At 45.3% G+C, this 25,334-nt stretch overlaps 1 protein-coding gene across 2 annotated transcripts in view; it reads left to right on the top strand.

Moving 5' to 3' along the window:
- The window catches only part of KNTC1 (kinetochore associated 1), a 371,840-nt gene that overhangs the window by 248,031 nt on the left and 98,475 nt on the right, over positions 1-25,334 (top strand). For both annotated transcript variants that reach the window (XM_075323096.1, XM_075323086.1), the window contains exons 45-47: positions 2,789-2,878; positions 16,317-16,488; positions 16,578-16,636. In XM_075323096.1, coding sequence (XP_075179211.1) covers positions 2,789-2,878; positions 16,317-16,488; positions 16,578-16,636 — 321 coding nt within the window. The remainder of the gene's footprint in view (positions 1-2,788; positions 2,879-16,316; positions 16,489-16,577; positions 16,637-25,334) is intronic.

Here is a 25,334-nt window from a genome sequence, read left to right as displayed (position 1 = left end):
TCTTCAACCCACGTAACCGTTCCGGCCCCGGAAGAACCACAAGTCCGGGAGCTAGAAAAGTACGAGTGGGGTTTCTTTTGGGGCCCAGTACAGCCGTCACCCCTGCCTCAGCGGACGTCCCCATCACCAGAACCCGACCCGGTACAGGAGAGGCTGCTGGCCGAGACCGTGGCCCGGGAAATGATGGCCGGTCCCCGGAGTGAAGAATTCGAGCGCCAGTGTACCGTCGGGACTGTGGTGAAATTTAACCAGAAGGAAGGCTACGGTTTCATCGAGGATGAAGAGACCGGCGATCACTATTTTTACAATCGGGTGAACCTTAACACCGAGGGCCTACCACAACGCCTCCACACTTTATATCCAGGAGAGAAGGTGCGGTTTATGAGAGAGGTGGGATGCCGAGGCCTCTTTGCGGTCGGAGTGACCCGGATGCCCACTACCCAAGAGGCTGCTCAATGGCAGCAAGAACTTGAGTGGGAGGAATGCCAGTACCGGCGGCGGGCACAGCAAAGACCGGTACTAGCGGAGATCTCCCACCCGAGAAGCACACTGGCCGTAGCCCCGGAAGTCATGCCCGGACCGAGCGCTGACCCAGAGAAAGGGACCCCGGCGGTGCTGGCTATACAGCAGAGCCTGGTTACGCACCCGGTAATCGTCATGGGCAGCCCCCAGCCGTCCCGTGTAGCGACCCTGTCACCCCCGTCGGGGGTTGAAGGGACAAGACCGGAGACGGAGACACCGGAGCCAACCGTCAATTATGAGCCCTTCCGGAGGCTGCGCCGGTTACCTGGACAGTCTTTGTCGGACTACGTGAAGGCTCAACGGGCTGAATGGCAACGTGCCTATCACCAAGAGTGAACTGTCAAGACCGGAAGAATTAGACCTGTTTATGTTTAAATACCGGCGTTCAGAGCTGAAGAAGTTCTGCTGTTGTTTGCAATCAGTTCAAGCTACTAAGCCCGGGAGGAGCCTGATGCTGGACTGAGCCAGGGGCTCCCTCCGCGTTATGAAGAAGAACGTGTTGTTTGGTGTTCCTGCCGTCTAAGACCGGGAGTGCTGCAAAAGCCTCCGGGCAGAAAATCGACAAAGACCGGGAGTGCTTGCTGAAAGCCTCCGGGCACGTACCCTACTAAGACCGGGAGCTCCCAGGAGGGACTCCGGGCGCCGGACTGGTGCACCCTTTGCGCGTGCCCTAAGGTGAACATGCTTGTAGTTTTATTATACTGACTTTATTACATAAATATGTTTTTAGGTTTGTGCCTTGCCGGGAGGCTTAGGCTTAAAGAGGGGAGGTATGTAAGGGGTGGGCAGATCCCTTACAAGGAGGTACAGTTTCCCCCAAATGTTAATGTGATTTAATAAAAATGTTTTATGGTTACATGCTTTTACTGTTTTAGGGGATCCCCTAGTGGCCGGGTGGGACGGCTGTCACCACAGAAACAGGGCAGAGGAAAGGAGGAGCCGGCAACAGTAAGGGGAGGGAGAAGGAGAGTTGAAAAGGGAAAAAAAGTAGATGAGAAGGCAGTTGAGTCCGGGACGGGAGAGAAGAAGCAGAGAAGGGGCAGAGTGTGGGGAGCTGAGTGTATAGGAAAACCGGAGAGAAGAGGAGAAGGCGGAACCTCAAGTGCGAAGCAGTACCGGTGTGGGTCCGGTCTGTGGGTAGCCGTAGTGGGAGCCAGGTGAAGCAGATTAGCCGGGCACATCCCCACTGGAGGAGACGTCAGGACAGGTTTTCCCCCAGCTCAAGGAAGTGTGCAAGTCATCTGTAACTGCCGGTTGTGTGAAGAACTGTGTAATAAAGAATGCCTTTTATTTGCACCGAATCATGCCTGGAGAGTGTTTGTACGTCGGACGACATCTGCACCACCACACTCTGTCCCACCAGGACATCTCCTGTCCCGATAGTGACGGCGGAGCCAGGGGTAAGCCTGAGAGAAAAAGGGGCCATGACTACAACCCCCGAGGCACCCCTGGCACCCCGTTACATGTATGGCCATAGAAAAAACCACACTATCCGAGTATGTCAGACAGTGAGGAGTTAAACTAGATCCACCTGCAGGCAAACAGTGATGCCTAGGGCTATGCCGAAACAAAGCTGTAAGCCCGGAGGATGAATCTAGTTCAGCTGTACAACAAAGAGATGCAAAGTAGCAGACCCGCTGTTAGTGAGCATAAGTGATGCCCCAAAATCCCAAAAATGTAAAATGTTATGGGTCTCGGAAAATGGCAGAAATGCACAAAATGTTTTTGTTTTGATACAAATATCTGAATTTTTCCGCCCACCAGTTTATTGATAAGAAAAAAAAAATCTATACATGTTTGGTACTTGCGTTATCATACTGACCTGGAGCATCGTATTGCCAGGTCAGTTTTAACATATAGTGAACATGGTAAAGAAGACCCCCCAAAAACTTTGTGGAATTACACTTTATTTTGCAGTTTCAATGCACTTGGAATTTATTTCATTTTCCTGATTTCCAGTGTATCACATGATAAAATTAATGGTGTCACTCAACAAGTACAACTCAACCCCCCAAACACAAGCCCTCATGTGGCTATGTGGACTGAAAAATAAAAAAGTTATAGCGCTTGGAAGAAGGTGAGGAAAAAGCGAATGTGATGGAATGTGATTTATATCCTTGAAAATTTAGAAACCAATGTTATCGCGTGCTCTCACTACAAATAGTATTGTGATTTGGGGGAAACTTGAGTTGTTGCTCTTTTTCATATTTATATATATATATATATATATTTATTTTAAGAAGCATTAAAAATGTTTTTGTTTTAGCTGGATCCTTATGACTTTGAGACTATTGAAGGAACTTTGCAAGTGATACTTGCTGCAGATGAGAAAAACACCAATATCCAACTGACTCAGGTAATATTATAAATGTTTACCTTATACACGTTTGCTTGTACCGTGAAATGCTATTGTATATGCTAAATATCGGCATTGTATATTAAGGTTGTAGTCACACTTGCATGTGATTTGCATAAGGCTATGTGCCCACGGGACCTCGCACCTGCGGATATATCTGCAGGTACGGCCGCAGATTTCCCGCAGCTGTTCTCTGGAATCCGCAGCTATTTTTAGCTGTGGTAGTACAGCAAAATAGCTGCGGTAAACCCGCGGATTACCTGCGGAAGTCCCGGCCCTATCTCCATAGTGGAGGGCCGGGGTTTCCGCAGGTAATTCCGCAGAAAGAATTGACATGCAATTACGTGCGACTGCGGGACATCCGCAGCATGGTCCGCAGCATGGACACAGCACTCCCCATGTCCCATAGGATAACATGGGGAGTGTCTGTGCATGCTGAAACCTGCGGATTTATCTGTAAAATCCGCGGATTTTCCGCAGATAAATCCACAGGTTTAATCTCCCGTGGGCACATAGCCTAAAGGCCGCTTTACACGCTGCGACATCGCTCAAGCAATCTCGTTGGGGTCACGGAATTAGTGACGCACATCCAGTCGCTTTAGCGATGCTGTTGCGTGTGACACCTATGAGCGATTCTGCATCGTCGCTAAAACGTGCAAAATCGCTCATCGGTGACATGGGGGTCCATTCTCGAATATCGTTGCTGCTGCAGTAACGATGTAGTTCGTCGTTCCTGCGGCAGCACACATCGCTCCTTGTGACACCGCAGGAATGAGGAACCTCTCCTTACCTGCATCTCGCCTGCAATGCGGAAGGAAGGAGGTGGGCGGGATGTTCGTCCCGCTCATCTCCGCCCCTCCGCTTCTATTGGGCGGCGGTTCAGTGACGCTGCTGTGACGTCGCTGTGACGCTGAACGAATCGCCCCCTTAGAAAGGCGGTTCGCCGGTCACAGCGACATCGCTAGGCTGGTAAGTAGTGTAACGGGTCCACGCGATGTTGTGCGCCACAGGCAGCGATTTGCCCGTGTCGCACAACCGATTGGGGTGGGTACCCACGCTAGCGATATCGGTCACGATATCGCAGCGTGTAAAGCGGCCTTAAGGATCACATTGCTCTGACCATCTGGCGGCGAGTCAGCTGCATAGAAATACATGAAGCTGATCCGCTTTTGTCAGGAGTGCCGCCGTCCAATCCGGGCAGTGCGATGGGATCCTCGTGCGAGTCACGCGCAAGTATGAGTCCAGCCTAATGAATAATGTTTAAGTACTTTCAGTCATTTCAGTACCACCTGTGCAAAGACTTGATACAACAGAATTCAGCAAAGCCAGATATGTCTAGTTGAAATGCTGCCGGAAATACGCAAATCACATAATTGCAGCAACATGACAACCCCACACCCGATAATCCTGACAACAAGCACATTGTGAGGACTCACAAGTCTGCAGTCCGAGTAACTGCAGACTTGTACACTAAGAAGAAGAAGTAGCTTTATGGTTGTAGTTTATGGCAGCAAAGCTAAACACTAAAGTACAACACTACAATCTGCTCTTAAATTTCCTTATAACTGTTCAAGCCTTTTAGTCTATTCATTTAAGGTCAAAATATATCAAATTGACAGTTTTCAATAATTCGTATAGTCAGCTTTGAGGAACATGGGACCATGGCTATACAACCTGGCACTAGGTGAAAAAAAAAGTGTTGACTCCGCCTTGCAGGTCATACCTTCTTCTCAGACACTGGGCTGCTCAGTTTTATTTTATTGTTCGTAGATGGCAGACTTGATGACCCCGATTCAGCATTACCGTTGCATTTATTTTTTTTGTTTAGTGTTGTGTGTTTCGCATCTTTGAAGTTTGCACCCATGTTATTTTTTTATTTGCACCTTTTTGAAGTTATTTTATATGTGCTCGGCGTTCATAGGGGATCAAGATTTCTGCTATATAGAACAGTACTGATGTACTGCTCTGTATGGCACAAGCAATCGGACACTCACAACTTCAATCCCCTAAGAGGACTAGTAAATCCAATAAGAAGTTTAAAAAAAGAAAAATATAAATATGAAAAAAGACAAAAAAAAACACAAGTTCAAATAACCTTCCGTTTGCCCCACTGAAAATAAAACAAATTAAAAATAATTAGTCATATTTGGTATTGCCACTTTCAGAAATGTCTGCTCTATCAAAATATTCTATAATTTAATCAGATCAGTAAACAGCGTTACGAAAAAAACTAAAATCCGATAGAATTAAGTTTTTCTGGCCACCGCAACATTGTAATAAAATACAATAAGAGGTGATAAAAACATTGCATCTGTCCCAAAATGGTATAATTAAAAAACATCAGCTCTGCGTAAAAAATAAGCCATCATTAAGCCCTAAATCCCAAAAAATCAAAACGTTACGGTGTTCTGAAAGTGGCGACAACAATGAAAATTTGTTGGGTCACAATTGTTTTTTGTTCCCTCCCCCCCCCACCAAAAAAAAGAAAAAAAAACAAAGCATCCTAAACATGTTTGGTGTCTACATACTCGTACTATAATACAGATAATAAGCTGCACACTAACTTCTTTTTTCTGATTACATACTCGTACTGACCTGGAGAATCATACTACCAGGTCAGTTTTACCACATAGTTATGGTAAATAAAAAAAATAAAAAAATAATTGTGGAATTGCACTTTCACCACACTTGGAATTTTTTCCCCCATTTTTCAGTACACAATATGGTGTCATTCAATAGCACAACTTATCCCGCAAAAACTCAACACCTTTTGAGAAGGAATGTATAAGCATGGGTCCCATTAGACATACCCTTTCTATGGCATATAATCTTATTAACACACCCACTGGGAACACTAAAACCAAATTTCAATCACAATGTGAGGACGATCTTCAAATGCAGTTTTCTGAGGCCCAATGGGAAAAGATATGTTTTCTGACCCATAGATCCTCTATCTCGTCCCGTGATCAGGAAGCGAGTTTTAAGTTGCTCATTAGATGGTAAACAGTTCCTACTAGACTGCACTCAATCTGCCAGAAGTGAGCCCACTGTGTTGGAGATGTGATGAGGAGGAGGGTAGTCTGATGCATATTTTCTGGTCATGTAGGCGCCTTGCCCCGTTTTGGGAGAATGTACAAACAGTTATACATAAAGTTACTAGCTTGACCACCACTCTGGATCCGGCCCTTTTACATCACTGTGATATATTCAACGAAAAAGTACAAGAATTCTTTACTACGACACTTAATCACGACAGCCAGAGCTTGCATACCTCGCTTGTGGGAAAAAAGTAACCCTCCTACGATGGCTATGTGGTTCGCTAGGATAAACGAGACAATGTTGCTCGAAGACCTCACTTCCATAACTCACAACTCTCAAGACCGGTTCGTTAGAACCTGGTATAACTGGGCAGAGTTTAAAGGGAACCTGTCATCAGAAATTTCGCCCAAAAGCTAAAAGATTCCCCCTCTGCAGCTCCTGGGCTGCATTCTAGGAAGGTCCCTGTTATTATTGTGCCCCATGTGAGACCAAAATAAAGCCTTTATAAAGTTCTACCTTTTTGTATGCAGCTTCTGTAAATCCGTCACGGGGGCGGGCTCTCTGCCGTCCGTTATTCTGCCTCCTGGTCCTGTATGCCGCCCCCATCGCTCCTTTCCATATCTGATGCACCGCCCACTGCTCCAGCCATCCCCGCGCATGCCCACTGCCAGTCTCACAGGACTGAGCAGTTTGACCGCTGGTGACGTGTGCGCAGGCAAGTGATTATGGACGGGACTGTGACTGTTATCAGCAAGTACCCGGCCATAATCTCTTGAGCGCGCAAACCTCTCCAGCGGTCAGACACACTGTGCTCAGGGTAGTGCTAGACTGTATGGGCTGCTTCCAGGGATGACGTCCCTTTGTCATGTGATAGTATTTTGAACACGCCCCTATCACATGACAAAGGGACGTCATCCCTGGAAGCAGCCCATACAGTCTAGCACTACCCTGAGCACAGTGTGTCTGACCGCTGGAGAGGTTTGCGCGCTCAAGAGATTATGGCCAGGTACTTGCTGATAACAGTCACAGTCCCGTCCATAATCACTTGCCTGCGCACACGTCACCAGCGGTCAAACTGCTCAGTCCTGTGAGACTGGCACTGGGCATGCGCGGGGATGGCTGGAGCAGTGGGCGGTGCATCAGATATGGAAAGGAGCGATGGGGGCGGCATACAGGACCAGGAGGCAGAATAACGGACGGCAGAGAGCCCGCCCCCGTGACGGATTTACAGAAGCTGCATACAAAAAGGTAGAACTTTATAAAGGCTTTATTTTGGTCTCACATGGGGCACAATAATAACAGGGAATTTCCTAGAATGCAGCCCAGGAGCTGTAGAGGGGGAATCTTTTAGCTTTTGGGCGAAATTTCTGATGACAGGTTCCCTTTAAGGTATCTGATGATTACATGTCACTGCTGGAGACAGGTTGAATTTGCACTATGTCAGTGTCTGGAAACCTTCCACCTCCCCCTCCATCCTGACAAACTCACCTACCCTTTTTCAACCCCAACCCTCCCACCTTTTTTTTTTCTTTTCTCTCTTTTTCTTTCTTGTTCATGTTTTACTCAGTATCTTCTATTCTGCCAACTCACACTTGAGTTACGGCCCCGGTTTTGTTCATTCCTCTAAGGTGACCTTGTTATATAGTATAAAAAGGTATTATGTTGATCCTCTGACAGTAGTCGGTTACAGCTCTCATCGTTGTTGATACAGTCTTGAGTTTTGTATCTGCCCATATTTTAGGCCTACCGATTCAATCTGCTAGCAATTCCTTGATATAATGCTTGTGTTCTGACATTGTGCTTTATTCTGTACAATACGTGGTTTCCTGTGTTATTAATAAAATAATAAAAGTTAAATAAAAAAAAACAAAACAGGCCCTCATACGGCTGTATTGACAAAAAAAATAGAATTTTATGGTTCTTGGAAGAAAAGGAGGGAAAAACTAAAGGGTTGGTGTGAAGGAGTTAACTTCTTTGCTGCTAGCCAACAGCAAATTGATCTTATATACCAGGACACTAACTTAAATGCCTCTATCTGGGTTAAAAACTTACATGTCTTGGGAGAAAAGATCCAGCAATAAAGGAGGATGGACACAGCCTGGTTCTGTAAAGGGCTTAGGAGGGTTGATAATTTTGGTAGATGCCCTTTAAAGGAAATCTGTCACCAGATTTTTGCTACCTCATCTGAGAGCAGCATCATGTAAAGTCAGAGATCCTGATTCCAGCGATGTGTCACTTACTGGGCTGCTAAAAGTTATTTTTTTTTCTGCTGCAGATCTAGCAGTTATTTGAATGTGGAGCTTTGTATAACTCTTGCCATACGCTCCTGGCTGCACACCAAGTAGTTCTCTAGTCATAATGTCCTACTAATAAAACAGTGATTATATCAAAACTACACTAAGCAGCATAGTAAGTGACACATTACTGGTATCAGGGTCTCTACATTATGCTGCTCTCAGATTAGGTGTCAAAAACCTGGTGATAAATTCCCTTTAATGAGATTATGAGAAACTCAAATTCTGTCAATTCTCAGTGCTGAGTAAAATTCATGCATCTGAAAAACTACTAGATCTAACCCCTTCACAAATGATGAGATAATTGTACGTCATTTGTCATGTCCCGGTTTTTGATGCGGGCTTACACGCCAAGCCCGCATCATTCCCGACACTTAACTGCTAATGTAATCAGCCATCAAGTGCCTAACAGCCGTGGGTGGGTTGGAGATCTACCTGCAGCTGATACTAGTTAAATGCTGCTGTCAATCTCTAACGAGGAAGAGAGGACGTGCATCACTAATCCTACGCATTGGCGGCCCCGTCACATGATCGCGGAGCGTCAATGGATTGTCAATACAGGCAGGAGTCAACTGATGATCCCCGTGCCTGTCATCATAATCCTCCTGGCCAAGAAATAGCATTCACAGAAGTTTGTGATTTTTGCTAAATAGAGCAGTGCTGATGCACTGATCTTTATAGCACAGGCGAGCAGATGATCACAGCTTAAAGTCCCATAAGGAGACTATTAAATACTGTAAAAAAAAATAAATAAATCACCCCCCTTTTTCCCCATTAAGAATGAAACAATAGGGGGCGTGTCCGGAACTCCATGAGGCAAGACGCCTAGGTCCTGAGCTCCTTCACCCGGGATTATAAAAAGCACTTTTGCATAAGCACGGAGGATCCAAAATGGGGAAGAAGAAGCCCCCAAAGATGGCTAAAGACCCTGGGACCCCAGCAGCACTCACCCTGGACTCTTACTTAACAAGGGAGCCGCCCGGCGAGCAGGAGCAGGAGGAGGCCCGTGCTGTGGAGGTGACTCAGCACCTCTCCCCTCGCCTGACAACAGCCGCGGAGGAGACTTCACGGGGACTGCCGGTACGTGCTGCAGAGGGAAGAGGGAGTGAGGAGCGGGGTCCCGTGAACGCCGGCGAGATGGAGGCTTGCCTCGCAGTCAAGATGGCGGCGGCAGGGAAGACGCGCGGGGACTCACCTGTGGCCCAGCAGGAACGTGGAGGTGGTGAGCTGGAGGACCCGGAATACCCCCGATCTCCCAGGCCAGGTGAGCGACTGCCGTTCTCCCTAGAGGCGAGCCCTGGGAACCAAGTGAGGACAGCGGTGATGATGCCGCCCCTCCCTCCTCTGGAGGTGCTGGAGCGCGGTGGCGGCTGGAGCCCTGCGGCCCAAGTGGACGCCACACTGAGAGGAGTGAGTGGCATAGAGTGGAGCGTAGGGGAGCTGGGACTGGAGAGCAGAGGCAATGAGGGAATGGAGGACATGACAGGAGGCAGCAGGGAGGTTTTTGGGGGCACACATGAGGCCCTGCAGAGTGCTGGAGTCCCCAGGCCCCCATGGGACAGTGAAATAGTGTCGGGCAGTGACTCCCTGTCTTCTCCACTGGAACCACCAATGTTGCATAATGAGACCCTCATCCCTAGGCCCCAAAGAACCCACAAATTAATAAAGTGCACGGGACTTCAGACCTCCGGGTCCCCCTCCGATCCACCAGGTGTAGATAACACCAGGCAGAGGGCCCAGGAGAGGGCAGGGGCCAGCCTTTCTATCACGCAACCTATGTGCCTACCTGCGGAGTGGTGGGAGCATGTCCAACAGCTCCCTACCAAGAAGGATTTTCAAACACTCATTTCTGAGGTTAAAAATGCCTGCAGATCTGAAATAGCGGCCGTCCGGCAGGATGTCATTTCCATCTCTAAAAGAATAAACCAGCTGGAAAACGACCATACGGAAGCTAGAACAGTCATCCGTCACCTCCAGTCCCAAACCTCCTCTCAGGCTGACGTCATAAGGGAGCTGCAGCGCCATATTGAGGATCTGGACAACAGAGGCAGACGCCATAATATAAGGGTCAGAGGTGTACCCGAGTCCCAAGCAAAGGAGGACGTCATAACAATTTTGCAGACTATATTCAACTCACTTCTGCAGCAACCTCCTGACCATCCAATTCCCATAGATAGAGCGCATAGGGCCTTACGCCCTAAAAATCTGAAAGGGAATCCAAGGGATATTATCTGCCATATCACTGACTTTCAACTTAAAGAAGAAATAATGTTTAAAGCACGACCGCCAAAACAAGTGATGTACCGAGGTACCAAAATCCAGCAGAGGAAGGCTCTCCGCCCACTACTGTCGTCTTTGAAGGATAACAACATTCTTTACAGATGGGGGTTCCCGTTTAGCCTCACCGCACGGCGAGGAGAGACACAGGCCAGCCTCCGGGCCCCCGCTGATCTCGAGCCTTTCTGCCGGGCCTTTGACCTCCCTGTTCCAGATTTACCAGATTGGATTATGCCCCAGCAGATGCCGCCACTTCCTCAGACCTGGCAACCGGCTACTACGTCGCGCAAACGACGCTCCAGGAGTTCGAGGGAAGAAGAACCTACTTGACTAAGCTCTCCTGCGAACTTATGGTTACCTGTAGAAGTTACTTCGTCCTAGTGGGTCTACCTTATATAGTTCTCCATATCTTTGTGATTTCTCCGCTTTAGAAAATCTCGGGGGGGGGGGTTGGGGCCAGTGTGTCAGATTTGTGGAGTTTTGCCACCTACCCACTGGCAGAGTCGTACTAAACTTTTCGCACTCTAGTTTATGGTGCAGGTTATATCCAACGTAATACTCTCTACTCTGAGTAAATATAAGTCGGCTCTGGTATTGGGATAGTGGGCGGCTAGTTTCGACTGCCGTATACTTATCTCATAACTGAAAATTCCTACTTTATAGTTGAAAATAGTTATGTTTGAGTTTGTTATTTTAGGTCTTGGTAAGATCCGCAGGTATGCAACTTATCAAAATATATCTGATATATCACAGAGGGGTTCAGGGGGATGGCCCACCACGCACACTAAACGAAAGTCTCAGATATTAGCCTTCACACGAGCACACCTAGAGGTCACGGGATGGCGAAGATAATGAGTCTCAATGTTAAGGGGTTGAATTCTGATGTGAAGAGGAGGCTGGTCCTCCAGGAGATGCGGAAGTCAAGGGCGGCAGTAGTGTTCCTACAAGAAACACACTTTACAAACAAAGGGTCTTTTAACTTTGCCCGCCATTGGTTCCCTCAATCCTTTTCAGCCACAAACTCAAAAAAGAGAGCAGGGGTGGCCATATTGATTTCCCACGCTTGCCCATTTCAAGTGAGCAGGTGTGAGGCAGATCCGTTAGGTCGCTACCTGATTGTCAAGGGAACTTTGAATGGGAAGCGGCTAATCCTCTGTAACATATATGCCCCTAACGTCAACCAGCTTAAATTTGTTTCATCCGTCTTGGCACGTCTCTCATCAGATCGTGGGGCCATGCACATTATAGGAGGGGATTTTAACATGGTGTTTTCGGAGAATGCTGATAGATTGCATGCACCCTCACACCCCGTAACTCTACATAGATCATCACAATTATCTGTCGGTTTCCGCAGGCTGATCCGCAAACACCAATTGTATGACCTCTGGAGAATAGACAACCCAACAGCAAGACAATACACCTTCTTTTCACATCCACATAATTCACATAGTCGAATAGACTACTTCTTTGGCAATATCCCCACACTTAGAACACTTCAGCAGGCACGGATTGATAGCATCACCTGGTCGGACCATGCCCCCATATCGATATTTCTGAACCTGACGACTGCACCCCTAAAAAGAACCCACTGGAGACTTAATGAATCTTTATTAACTAACATTTCTTCTCGAGAATCTCTCCGACGGGTCATACAGAATTACTTTACGGAAAACTCTCAGTCACCTCCATCCTTCCCATGATATGGGAAGCCCACAAGGCAGTTATTAGGGGGGAGTGCATAGCCCTCTCCTCTAGGATTAAAAAGGATTCTCAACAGCTCTATCGCCAATATGAAAAGGATTTACGTTCAGCAGAGGAACAGCTCTGTACCCGTCCCTCTAAGATTCGCCTGAAAAAAGTGATAGACTTGAGAGCTAAATTTAAAGAGATTAAGCAGGGTCACATAGAAAAACTCCTCCGGTACTCCCGCCAGAAATACTACGAATATGGGAACAAACCGCACACGTTGTTAGCCAGAAAGCTTAGAGACCAAACGATAACTACTGCCCCTTGCGCGATAAAAGACACTTCGGGTATCCCTCAATATGACCCCACAAAAATGGCCCAATTGTTTCAAGCTTATTACACATCATTATACTCTATCCCCTCGCCATTTCCAATGTCCCAACCAGACAGAGCAAAAATAGTGAATGATTACTTGGCCACCTGTCACCTCCCAAAGTTATCCCAAGAGGCGGTGGAAGAACTCAATCGGAAAATATTCCCAGATGAGATACAACAAGTGATCAAAGACCTACCAGGTCATAAAGCCCCGGGTCCCGATGGGTTCACTTACCTATACTATAAGTTTTTTGTAGAGGAGCTGTCTCCTCACCTAACACACCTCTTCAACCTGTTCATGGAGGGCGTAGACATTCCAAATACATTCCTACATTCCTATATAACTATTATTCCCAAAGCCGGTAAGGACCCGATGGAATGTGCAAGCTACCGCCCGATTAGCCTCTTAAATTCTGATCTCCAAGATATTCACTAAACTTTTAGCTGAACGTCTAAATAATTGGCTCCCGTACTTGGTCCATAAAGACCAAGTAGGGTTCGTTCGCTACCGTCAGGCGGGAGATAACACGCGTAGGATCCTAGACTTGGTGGAGGTGGTGAACAGGGAGGGAATGGAGGCTCTGCTTTTAAGCTTGGACGCGGAGAAAGCCTTTGACAGGCTGGACTGGTCCTTCATGTTTTCTGTGTTGGGCCATTTCGGACTGTCAGGGCCATTTGTCTCGGCATTAAGAGGCTTATACTCGTGTCCGGCGGCGACAATTCGCCTCCCTCACGCTCACTCAGAATCCCTCCCCATCAGAAATGGAACGAGGCAGGGATGCCCACTGTCCCCTCTTTTATATGTCCTTAGCATTGAACCGCTGGCAGCACAAATTCGGCTTAACCCAGATATTATGGGGGTCAAGGTTCGGGAAAAATCCTTTAAGGTGGCTTTATTTGCGGACGATGTTTTGTTGTCCCTGACTAACCCTGTTATCTCCCTGCCAAACCTGCATGCAGTCTTAGCCCAGTATGCTAGGTTCTCGGGATATAAACTTAACTCAGATAAAACGGAGGCATTACCCATTAACATCCCAGAAGTTAAAGTGCGGTCCCTAAAGCAAAACTTTCAATACTCCTGGCGCTCGGACTCCCTGCGATACTTAGGGGTTAAAATAACCCCCAGCTATAAAACAATATATCAGACAAATTTCCCACCCTTGATTCGAGACGTTGAAAATAGCCTAAAGAAATGGTCATCCCTGCAGATCTCCTTTTTAGGCAAAATAGCCACAATTAAAATGTCAATAATCCCGAAATTTCTGTACCTGTTCGAAACACTTCCGGTACGAGTCCCTATGGGGGTGTTGAAAAGAGTCCAGTCAATGCTTATGCAATTCATCTGGCACTCGGGGAGGCACCGCATCCCAGACTCAGTCCTGTGCGCACCACGTTCAAGAGGGGGTCTGTCGTGCCCGAATCTTATACTCTATTATTATGCCTCTCATTTACGTACTCTGGCCTCTTGGACAACCCTGCCAGCATATAATAAATGGACGGAGATTGAGAAGCTCTGGATGGCACCTTTCCACCCAAGCTCTCTAATCTGGGGCCGCCCTAGTGAAACTCATTCTAGAGACCTTTTAGGCCCAATGGCATTTATAAGGGAGCTGTGGCGGCAGTGCAGGATAAAGTTCCAACTGGCAACGCAATCTTCTCTACTGACTCCCTTCCTGTTCACTCCACACTTGACAGAGGGCATGAGCCCGGGGGTGGTGGGGCAATGGGCAAAGGCGGGCCTGTATTGTTTCCGTGATATTGTTAACCCAGTCACCCTAAAATTAAAGCCATTCTCAGACCTACGACACCAGTACAAATTACCTCTCTACCTCCATTTCTCATACCAACAGATAGCGCATTTCTTCTCGACCATCAGAGGGCAGATGGCGTCAAGTCGCCCCTCAACTTTTGATGCCCTCTGCTCGGGGCGCACTTCAACTAAGGGCCTGATTTCAGCCATTTACAACATATTGTCCAGAAGGAACTCTTCAGAGATAGTGAAGCACACATATATGAAGAGATGGGAGGGCTTCATCGGTCGACCTATATCGGAAGCACTCTGGTCTGTGATATGGACTAGGACATTTCGGTCCTCAGTCAGCACTCTCTATAAGGAGAACCAAGTCAAGGTCCTTATGACATGGTATCACGCTCCAGAGCTTCTGCATAAGTTCAACCGCACCTATCCAGATGAATGTTGGAGATGTGGACTTGGGGGAGCATCCTTATACCATATATTCTGGACATGCCCAGCTATCGGTGGTTTCTGGGAGGAGGTGGAGTCCCTGATGGGTAGATTAGTAGGTAGAAATCTGAGTAGGGATCCGGTGGTATATTTACTAAACGCCCTCCCATCGTCTTTAAGCAAATCTGAATTAAAGCTTCTCCTGCATATTCTCACTGCTGCCAAATGTCTAATATCACTATTCTGGAAGAGGGTAGCTCCGCCGTCAATCTCGGATCTCTACGCTAGGATAAAAGATGTGAGAAATATGGAGAGGTTGACGGCCCAGCTCCACAATACAATGGACGGATTTATAAAGACATGGTCTCTGTGGGATGATTTTGGAAATACCTTCCAGATTTGAAGCCTGATTAGGTGGTGTTGATTTCTTTCCCCTTTCCAAGGACGAAGTGTGCTGGGGGATTACCCCCCCTTTTTTCTACCTGACATTTCATCTGTGTGTTGCATAATGTATCTAACGGCATACCTGGGAAATGTTTCCTTTACATGTATATCTGTTTCTGATTTATTGTAAAACTTGTTTAAAATCTTTTTTTCAAAAATAAAAAGTTGATAAAAAAAAAAATAAAATGAAACAATAAAAAAAATACACATTTGGTGTAACCACATGCAGAAATGTCCAATCTGTCCTTCTAACCGGTTAACAAATTTACTGGAATAGGGCGATATGCATATTGCTGGAATATATGTCGTAAAGATGCTGGGTAATTTATATTACGGGGAGTACATTGGGAAATAATATGTACTTTGTGACCCATACTGATGTGAGACGTGGACTACGGGTGCATTGTTTATTATGTAACTTGTGTTTTTTTGTTATTGACTAAAGGTTTTTCCCCTTTCTGTGATGTTTTTATGGGGAAATTAATTTTTATATGTGTTGTATAATTTTGCTGTTAAATAAAAATTAACCTGATTAAAAAAAATGTCTAATCTATTAAAATATAAAATAAATTAATCTGATCGGTAAATGGCATAACGAGAAAAGAAAAAATAAACTCCAAAATTACATATCTTGGTCGCCGCAACAGTGAAATAAATTGCAATAAAAGGTGATTCAAATCTTATATCTACCCCAAAATTGTATCAGTAAAAAATTGATTCAGCTCCCAAAAAGAAGCCATCGCACAGCCACATATCCCTAAAAATGAAAAGGTTACAGGTCTCAAAAAATGGCAACAATAGCAAATTGCTGATTTATTTTTTTTTGTCACCACTCACATTGTGGAATTGCAATTTTTTTTGCATTTTCATCGCACTTGGATTCCACCCCTCCGTTTTTCAGTTCATTATGAAACAGATTGAATGGTGTCATTCAAAAGTACAACTCGTCCCTCAAAAAACAAGCCCTCATATGGCTGTATTCATGAAAAAATACAAACACTATGGCTCTTGGAAGAAGGGAAGGAAATAATGAAAAACGGAAAATCGCCTGGGGATAAAGGGGTTAATGTTTTGTAAATATTTTGTTGTTTTTTTATGCATTGTAATGTACTTTTCCTATTTCTCACTATCCTTACAGGCATTAAGTTTGGTCAATCTGCTTAAATCATACAAGAGAATTGCCTCTCCTGCTGATTTAGAACATCAGTATATTCTGGCCCAGGGTATTGCAATGTCCAGCGCTGCACATACTAGACTGCCTTTCCATTTACTTTTCTTCACAACATCGACCAGTTTTTGGGGCATCATATGTAAGTGCGGCATCTTCTATCTAGCATTAACTTCATTGGCTTTATTTTTTATGATCGCTAATTGGTGTTTCTTGTGTTCCTTTTTCCAGCTTCTGAGCTAAGTGAGGAGTCATTTCCAACACTTTTGCTGATTTCCAAACTTATGAAGGTAAGGTCGTTACTGGTTTATTTTCAATATATTGTTCAAAGAGGTGGTGCCAATTTTATTCCAAAGGATAGGGAATACCTTTCTATTTGCTGAGGGTCCGACTACTAGTCTGCCGACTAGAGTACTGCATAGTCCTATCTGAATGTAGCGCAATATAGCATGCGCTTCCACACTCCATTTATTTTTATGGGACTGACAAAGATAAAATATAGAAAGGAGATACATTAAAAATACATTTACTCAGGTCATGAAGGGTCAGTTTTACAGGCCTTTTTATTTAGTGCAAATCTTTTGAGCTTTATCAAGGGGTTACTCCACAGGATTCTTCGGGGGTCTCTAGGCTGCATTGCATCACAACCCTGTAAGTTATGCCTCCTTGGCAAAAAACACATCATATTACAAAATTAAAAAGGCCCATGTCTTGAAACTGCACTACGAATTTAAAAAAAATGAATACTTGGGAGAAGCTGGAACAATATAAAAACAAAAACAGGCCATTTTTCGCCTGGTGACAGGTCTTCTTTTGTAACTTAGAAGTTTCCCAGGCTACTTTATCAGAGGCAGCTTTGCCTCGGCAGCATGGGAAAAGCGCATTGGGACTGAAACAGAAAGAAAAAAAGTTAGCGCGCTCAGAATATGGCGATACAAAAACAATATGTAAAAAAAAATTAAAAGTGTATGAAACTAACAAAACACCAAAAACTTTCTTTAAATGTGATATCACTGTGATTGTACTGACTCAAAAAAAAAAAAAAGTTTACAGCACGATGAATGGTGGAAAAAAAATTAATTGAATGAAAACAATTTTCAAATTGCTGGATATTGTTCAATCTGCCACCGAAAAATTTAAACAAGAGATTAAAAAAAAGTTATGTAGTCCAAAATGGTAGCAATAAAAAATGTCATATCGTGTTGTTTTAAACAAACACCTACATCCCTATCAGCAGAAAAATAAGGATATAGTGCTCAGAATATGGGTGTTTCTAGTATGCAAAAATCTAATATATAAAGGGTGTGTGTGTGTGTGTGTGTGTCCGGGATTGGCATCTGCACCGTCGCAGCTACAGCCACAAAATTTTGCACACTCACACTTCTGGACCCCGAGAGCGTCATAGGCTATGTTTTGAGGGGACAAAGAGACAGACACAGGGAAAGAGATTGAGACAGACGGAGAAAGAGACAGTCAGACAAAGAGAGAGAGAGAGACAGAGAGATATATACAGAGGGTGAGAAACAGAGAGACAGTTACTATCCCGGGCGTTAATACATTCGATTTATACATTCTATCCTGTGAATGTTAATACATTCTATTTTGTTAACAACAGTTATTTACCCGGGCGAAGCCGGGTAATACAGCTAGTAGCAAATAAAACAAAAAAAGCTATTTAACTCAGTTGTCGCTGTAGGCGTACTGACCTGAAGTTGTACTGAACAAAGTTGACTTATCACTTTTGCTGCATCATTAACTGCATAAAAATGTATTAAATGAAAGACAATTTTTAAGTTACCAAAAAAAAACCAAATGTAATAAGTGTTTAAAAATATTCGAGCAGACTGCGATTGGCGAACAGATTTCTTAACAGACCCAAAAATTGGGGAGGAACGGGTTTACCAAACTTCTACCTGTACTATATCTCCACCATTTTGGCTAGGGTGGTAGATTGATTTTACAGGTCAGACCAGAAGGGATGGGTGACGTTGGAATCCTCTTTGTCCGATTTGAGTCTAACATCCCTGCCGTGGATCCCAAGAAACATGTGCCCGGTCAGAGATTCCATCTCCTTTTTGACGAGGGATCTTCGGGTATAGGATAGAGCAGTAGCTAAATATGAGCTCTCGGACAAATTTGGACCGATGACACCTCTATTTGATAACCCGGCCTTTCCTTCAGCAGTTGGAATCGATAAATTTCTATTCTGGTCCCGTAATTGCAAAGTGAGACTTCAGCAGACCCTCGTTGGCTCTTCACCCATTCCCTCTTTACAAGAGCTGAGAACGTTAAGCCCAGATTGTCCTGTTCCATGGTTCTCTTACTTACAATTTAAATCTTTTTCTTTTATCTTTTCGACTGCCAGACTCAGAGTTCCACACTCTGCCTTCGATAAACTATTGATTCAAAACTCTACTCCTGAACATACAATTTCCCAAATTTCCAAATTTACAATATTCTCATATCTCTATCTGAGCTTAAAGATTTGTGGTTTGTTAGGGAATGGGAAAAAGAGCTGAATGCTTCCTTCCCAGAGCGTGAATGGGAGAAGGCCTTCCTGTGTACACATAAACTGAAGATGGCTTGTAAACTGCAGGAGAGAAACTATAAAATTCTCACTAGGTGGTACATGTGCCCCGCTGACCTACGGCGGTTCTACCCCACCACATCAGACAACTGCTGGAGATGTGAGACAGCCAAAGGTGCTATGTTGCACATATGGTGGGACTGTCCTCCGATTCGCCAATTATCGAGTTAAGTTTTTGAGATCTTTAGTCATATCTCAGGAGAGCGACCTCCCATTTCCCCTCAAAAGGCCCTTTTGTCGATGTTGCCAGGGTCCATTAAGACTATCAAAAGTGGCCTACGTAAACACTGTCTTTCTACCACAAAGTCAATTATTCCAAGGCGGTGGATATCAAGGGAAGCCCCAACCATAGTGGACTGGTCTCTGGAGATGGACTATATCTATGGAATGGAAAGGTTATCGGCCCACAGTGAGTCTGAATTTGAAAAGTTTTTCCGAACGTGGCAGGAATGATTTATGTTAAGAGAATCCTCTGACTTCTCTGTAGTTCTCGGACGTGACGTTGCCTTGGATCGACCGAGAGAATAGGTGTAGTGGCCGTAGGGAATGCCAAATGGCGAGGAGACCTGGATATGGCTCTGCCTTTGTTTGTAATCCTACTATCTTTTCATGGTCAAACAATACATGGCAGGGGGGCGGGGCAATGTAGCCGACCAGAGAGGACGCATGGGAAGAGAGCTCCTATAATCCTGATCTTATCCTGGCCGTTTACACCTGGTTACCTGACCCAATTACTCACCGACCTGCTGCTGTGACAGGAGACACCATCTGGAGGCTGGCGATTCCCACTGGAGCTGTTCCCTAACTCCTGCACGGCGTCGCTGGATCTCCTGAGGCTGGAGAGTGTGGAGCGGCAGCCATCTTCCCTACAGCCTGCATTTTCACAGTGAGCGGCAGCGCGTGACTCCGGAGAGCAGTGAGGAGTGACAGATAGATATATGGCCAGAGCTGAAGACCCGGGAACGGTGAGCACAGGGAGTTAATTCTCCCTTAGCTGTGTAACTGGCAGTCAGTGAGCAGCACATTAAGGGACCGGCAGCTGTGCAGTAGACTTTAACCCATAGAGTGCCTTGAAAAACGGGCCCTGCAGATTCTCCCTGATACATGAAAACAAATAAGTGGCACATATTGAAGTCCCCGCGCTGCGCAGGCCTGCATCATCCTGATAAATACACCCTGAGTGCTGTGCTGCCCTGGGACTCCCTTCATTCTTATTATCCACCATATAAGTGATTGTTTTCCGGCTCTCTGGACGTGGTGAGGAAGTGGTGACGGACATATTACTAAATATACATTATAAAGGCACAGATTCAGAAACACGGGGGCATGATAAGAGAGGGGGGCAGAATCAGCAAATCCCCAGTGTATCAATATGAGTCCCCCTAAACAAAGTGGAGCTATCGACAAACTTAAGGAGTTCGCAAGGGGTGGTCAGGCAGATGCCCCTAAAGCCAAGAAAAATGCCACCCCAAAAGGTCAGGCACTATTGGATGACGGGTCAGAGAATCAAGATGATTTAACCCTGAGGCAGGTGTATGAACAGCTTCTACAAGCAATTTCTACAAGCAACAGCTCCCTCACAGGGAAGATTGAGGAGGTATATTCAGAGGTGGGCCTCCTGCGTCAGGACATGCAATCCCTGAGGGCCCAAACAGCGGAAGTCGAGACGCAAGTGTCTGAACTGGAGGATCAAATTGTAACACTCAAAACAAAAATGACCACAATGGCCGGATCGGTAAATGCATGGCGCCAGAAAGCAGACGATCTGGAGAACCGCATGCGTCGAAACAATATACGGATCATAGGACTGCCAGAGCACTCGAAAGGTCAGCATCCGGAACAATTCCTGGAGGAGTGGTTGAAATCTAATCTCGGAGATGAGTTCTCCTTGACATTCGCGGTGGAGAGGGCGCACAGCGTTCCAACGAGGCCTCCTATTCCAGATGCGCCACCACGTCCCTTTTTAGCAAGGATGCTCAACTGCAGAGATAGAGAGACAGCACTCTATTTGGCCCAACTCAAGTTCAATAATGCTGCCCTCTCGATCTTTCCGGACTTTTCGGTGGACTTCCAGAAACAGAGGGCCCACTTCATGGAGGTGAAGAAGAAATTAAGGGAGCGGAACATCATCTACTCTATGCTGTACCCTGCCCGGCTCCACATAGTGTATGAAGGGTCGTCTCTGTTTTTTACTACACCTGCTGAGGCTGAGGACTGGCTACAGGTACATCCGAAACCTAAGGGGCAGACGCAATGAGGTTACTTTCCTAGGTGACATTTTCTGTGCTCCCTGGCGACCCCCTTCTCCCACGGTTGCTTGAAGCCCCCTTTGGAGACAGATGGGACTTCCCCGTGCCTCGAGTGATGGAGGAATTGGCCAGGAATTGGTTCTTGTGAAATGGGAGCCCTATCTTGTGCACCCTTATACCACCTATACCAGAACACTGTATTCAGTGGTGGTATCACCATTGATGTTTGAAATGTTTTACACGACTTATCGGAAAGGTCCTGAAGTTCGATATTGGTTCTATATGTTTACAGCTGCAATTGCATTAACTTTATTTCTTTGCAGGGACAGGCTTATTACTGTTGGAGGGTTAACCACACTTACTTGCAGGGCAGAAAGCATCTTATACCTGGGATCCTGGTTCTATAAAAAGATCTATGTGATATCAGGTCAGAGCTGATATTTATGACCTGGAATATCAGAGGCCTTAAATCGCCCAAAAAATGTATTAAGGTATTCTCCCAAATTAAGCAAGTCAAGGCCCAACTGGTGGTACTGGTAGAGACTCACCTCACACGGGACACAGCCAGACTAGTAAACAAACCGTGGGTACAATGGTCGGCACAAGTGTTCCACACCAGCTACTCCAGGGGTGTCTCTCTATTGGTCCATAGACATATCCATTGGGAAGTGAAGGTGGTGAGGTGTGACCCGGAGGGGCGATTTGTGTTTATATATGCGCGGAGGGAGGTGGGTGGATTGACCTTTGGCGACTCCAGCATCCTAATACCCGAGAATATACATGTCATTCTTCTACTAGACGCACGCTGTCCCGACTAGATTATATTTTTGGGTCGAGCAATATCGCAACCTGGGTGGATGACGTGGTACACTGGGTCAGGGGCATATCAGATCACAGCCCAATGATTCTTACTATGAAGACTAACTAAGGTGTTGGTAAACCATTTTGGAGGTTAAACCCCTTTTGGCTGAAACTAATAGATCAAAGTGATAGAACTCTGACCCAAATATATTTTAGAGTGCTTTTGTGAATACTATAAAACCCTATACACTTCTAGAAATCCTCATGGAGTTCAAAGTTGCGTGACATATTTGTCGGATTTGGAGTTTCCCACGTTGAGTAGATCACAACGGGAGTCTCTGGAGGCGGACATCACACTGGATGAAGTGATTACTGCCATCTCGGATATGGCTAGGGGGAAATCTCCGGGTCCAGATGGCCTTCCCATAGAATTCTATAGTAAATATTGTGACGTATTGGCCCCGATTCTTTTAGAAGTCTTCTCACATTTTTCAGTCGGTGACTCTCTACCTGCCTCCTTATACGAAGCACATATAGTCGTGCTGATGAAGGAGGGTAAAGACCCACTAGACTGCGGTTCATACCGTCCTATATCCCTAGTTAACGTGGATTACAAGATTTTTACCAAAATACTGGCATCCAGGCTTAATTCAGCCATATTGAGTATAGTTCACCCAGATCAAACCGGATTTATGCCTGGGAAAAACACCTCTATAAATATAAGACGGGTCCAGTCCATAGTGCAATATAGCACACTGGTCCAGGAGAATGAGTGGGCCTTGGCCTCTCTGGACGCGGCCAAGGCATTTGACTCGGTAGTATGGCCATTTTTATTTGCCTGCCTCCAGAGATTCGCCTTTGGGCCTAAATTCAGTAATTGGATTCATATGTTGTATAGGTCCCCGACAGCCAGGATACTAGTCAATGGTGCTATGTCTACACCCTTCTCATTGAATCGGGGCACAAGACAAGGATGCCCTCTGTCTCCACCATTGTTTGCACTAGTTATTGAAGCTTTGGCAATTAGAATCCGCTCTCATCCACAGATCACTGGAATCACTATAGCCGACCGCACAGATCAAATAGGATTGTATGCGGATGACATGGTTGTCTTCTTAGATCGAGTGCAAGAAACTCTACCGGTGGTTATAGACACTATAGATAAATTTGGTGAGGTTTCGGGACTACGCATCAACTGGGATAAGTCGGCTTTGATGCCATTAATGTATGGGTCTGGAATTTCAATGGAGGGTAGGTCACCTTTGCAAGTGGTAACTAGCTTTAAATTCCTGGGAATACACATAGAGAGAGACCATACACTAGACCTGCGGACGAGTATAACACCACTTCTGGAGCACGTTAAACTTAAATATAACTTGTGGAGCAAGCTACCCCTGTCAGTGGTTGGCAGAATAAATTTAATCAAAATGATATTACTTCCAAAGCTTAGCTATACACTACAACATAGTGCAGTATCAGTATCCAAATCCTTCTTCTCAATGTTGAACTCGCTTACTACCTCTTTCATATGGGGGAAATCCAGACCCAAACTTCGGTTATCCATTTTACAGAGATCCAAAAGACTGGGAGGGATGGCTTTACCGGAGTTCTTCCTCTGGTACCTCGCGGGACAGCTTAGAGCACTAGAGACTTGGATGCCTGGATGTCAGCTGCCAAACTTTGAGAGTCACTTGGCACACGCGGCTGGGACTGATTTGTTTAGTGGGTTTTCTGGAATCAGATGGACTGAGAACACCACGGCAATTACCCCTCCTCAGGTTGGCAAGATTAGTCTGGTGACAAGCCAAGAGGGTGGTACACTTCGAAGGGGTGGTGGCGGAACACCCATTATGGGGGAATAGCCACTTTCTTACTCTGAGAGATCACCCCTCGGCGCAATTCTGGGCCACTCACAGCGTCAGTGCATAAGGTGATCTTTTTGTCCCGGGAACCACAACCTTCAAGTCTTTTGAACAAGTCCAGATTGAATATAATGTTCCAAGATCACAGCTTTTAGATACCTACAGATTCGCACAGCGATTCAATCCCACATACAGAAAATTGGAGTGAGGAAATTGATATCACTTCCTATGATAGGTATTCTAAAATCACAAGGACATCGAGGACTCATCTCAGCTATATATACTTACCTGTTGTCGGTGGGGGTGGAGTCGGACCCCTTGCCAGCCCAGGATAGATGGAAATCTCTAATTCCCTCTCTACAGGGAGAGGAATGGGAAGAGATATTGGAATCTCCGACTGTGGTATCCCCGTCGGTTAATAATATGTTGATTCAATGCTACATTGTCCACCAGGCATACCTTACTCCAACTCGATTATTTAGTATGGTCCGTTCTCGTACATTGGAGTGCCCGAGGTGTCCTCTCTCAGGGGCAAATTTCATACATATGATTTGGAGCTGTCCCAATATATCTTCGTACTGGCGGGGAGTGACATCTCTGCTGACATCGATTGTGTTGATTCCTGTTTTGTGTGACCCTTTGATATGCCTGTTTGGGGTGGTGGAGGAAGAGTCCTGGGATCATTACATGACAATATTCCTCAGAGAGGCATTGTTTCTGGCTAGGAAATTAATAGCTCTGAGCTGGATGGAAGATTCGAATCCAACTGTGCGGTCCTGGGTTAAACTAGTAAATGCAACTATAGTCTATGAGTGGGTGGTATATTATAATTGGGGGTGCCCGGGAAAATGTAACAAAATCTAGGGTTTGTGGAATTCTTCTCCAGACACACTTGCGGAGGTTTGAGGGAGATTATGCGGATAATGGTGGTTCCCGTTAGATGTTGGGATATGAAACACTGTCCAACGGTATATTGAGGTATAATAATGCAATGTGGCTTTTGTTGTTCTTTCTTTCTTCCTTTTTCTCTTCCTCTTTCTATCTTGTTTTCAAAATATGGTCATGCTGATAGTTAGAGCTGTTCTTATGCTCAATATAAAATTAGATAAATGTGCAAATGATAAGAAGTATGGATAATAACATTGTTCTATCTTAAGTGCTAAAGATATTATGGACTTTATATGACTGTTCATTGTTATATTCAAATATTACTATCTATGTACTAAGCTATTTTAATATGGCAAATGTCAGTTGTACCATGTTTGAAATTGTTAATAAAACGAAGTTCAAAAAAAATAATACATGGCACCCTCCCCCCTTTTTTTCTCTCTCCTTCTTTCCTTTCTTTTGTTTGTCTTCCTTCCTTCTTTCCTTCTTTTTGTCTTTCTATCTCTCTCCTCCTTCTTTTCTCTGTAGTACTTTCTACATTCCTCTTTGACTTATATTAAAAAAAACTGTTTCTTTAAATATTAGCAACTATTTCAATTGT

The sequence above is a fragment of the Anomaloglossus baeobatrachus genome, chromosome 1 (genome assembly GCF_048569485.1).
Source record: "Anomaloglossus baeobatrachus isolate aAnoBae1 chromosome 1, aAnoBae1.hap1, whole genome shotgun sequence".
NCBI lineage: Eukaryota > Metazoa > Chordata > Amphibia > Anura > Aromobatidae > Anomaloglossus > Anomaloglossus baeobatrachus.
Note: the sequence above shows the minus strand (reverse complement) of the source record. Positions and strands in the feature narration are given on the sequence as shown.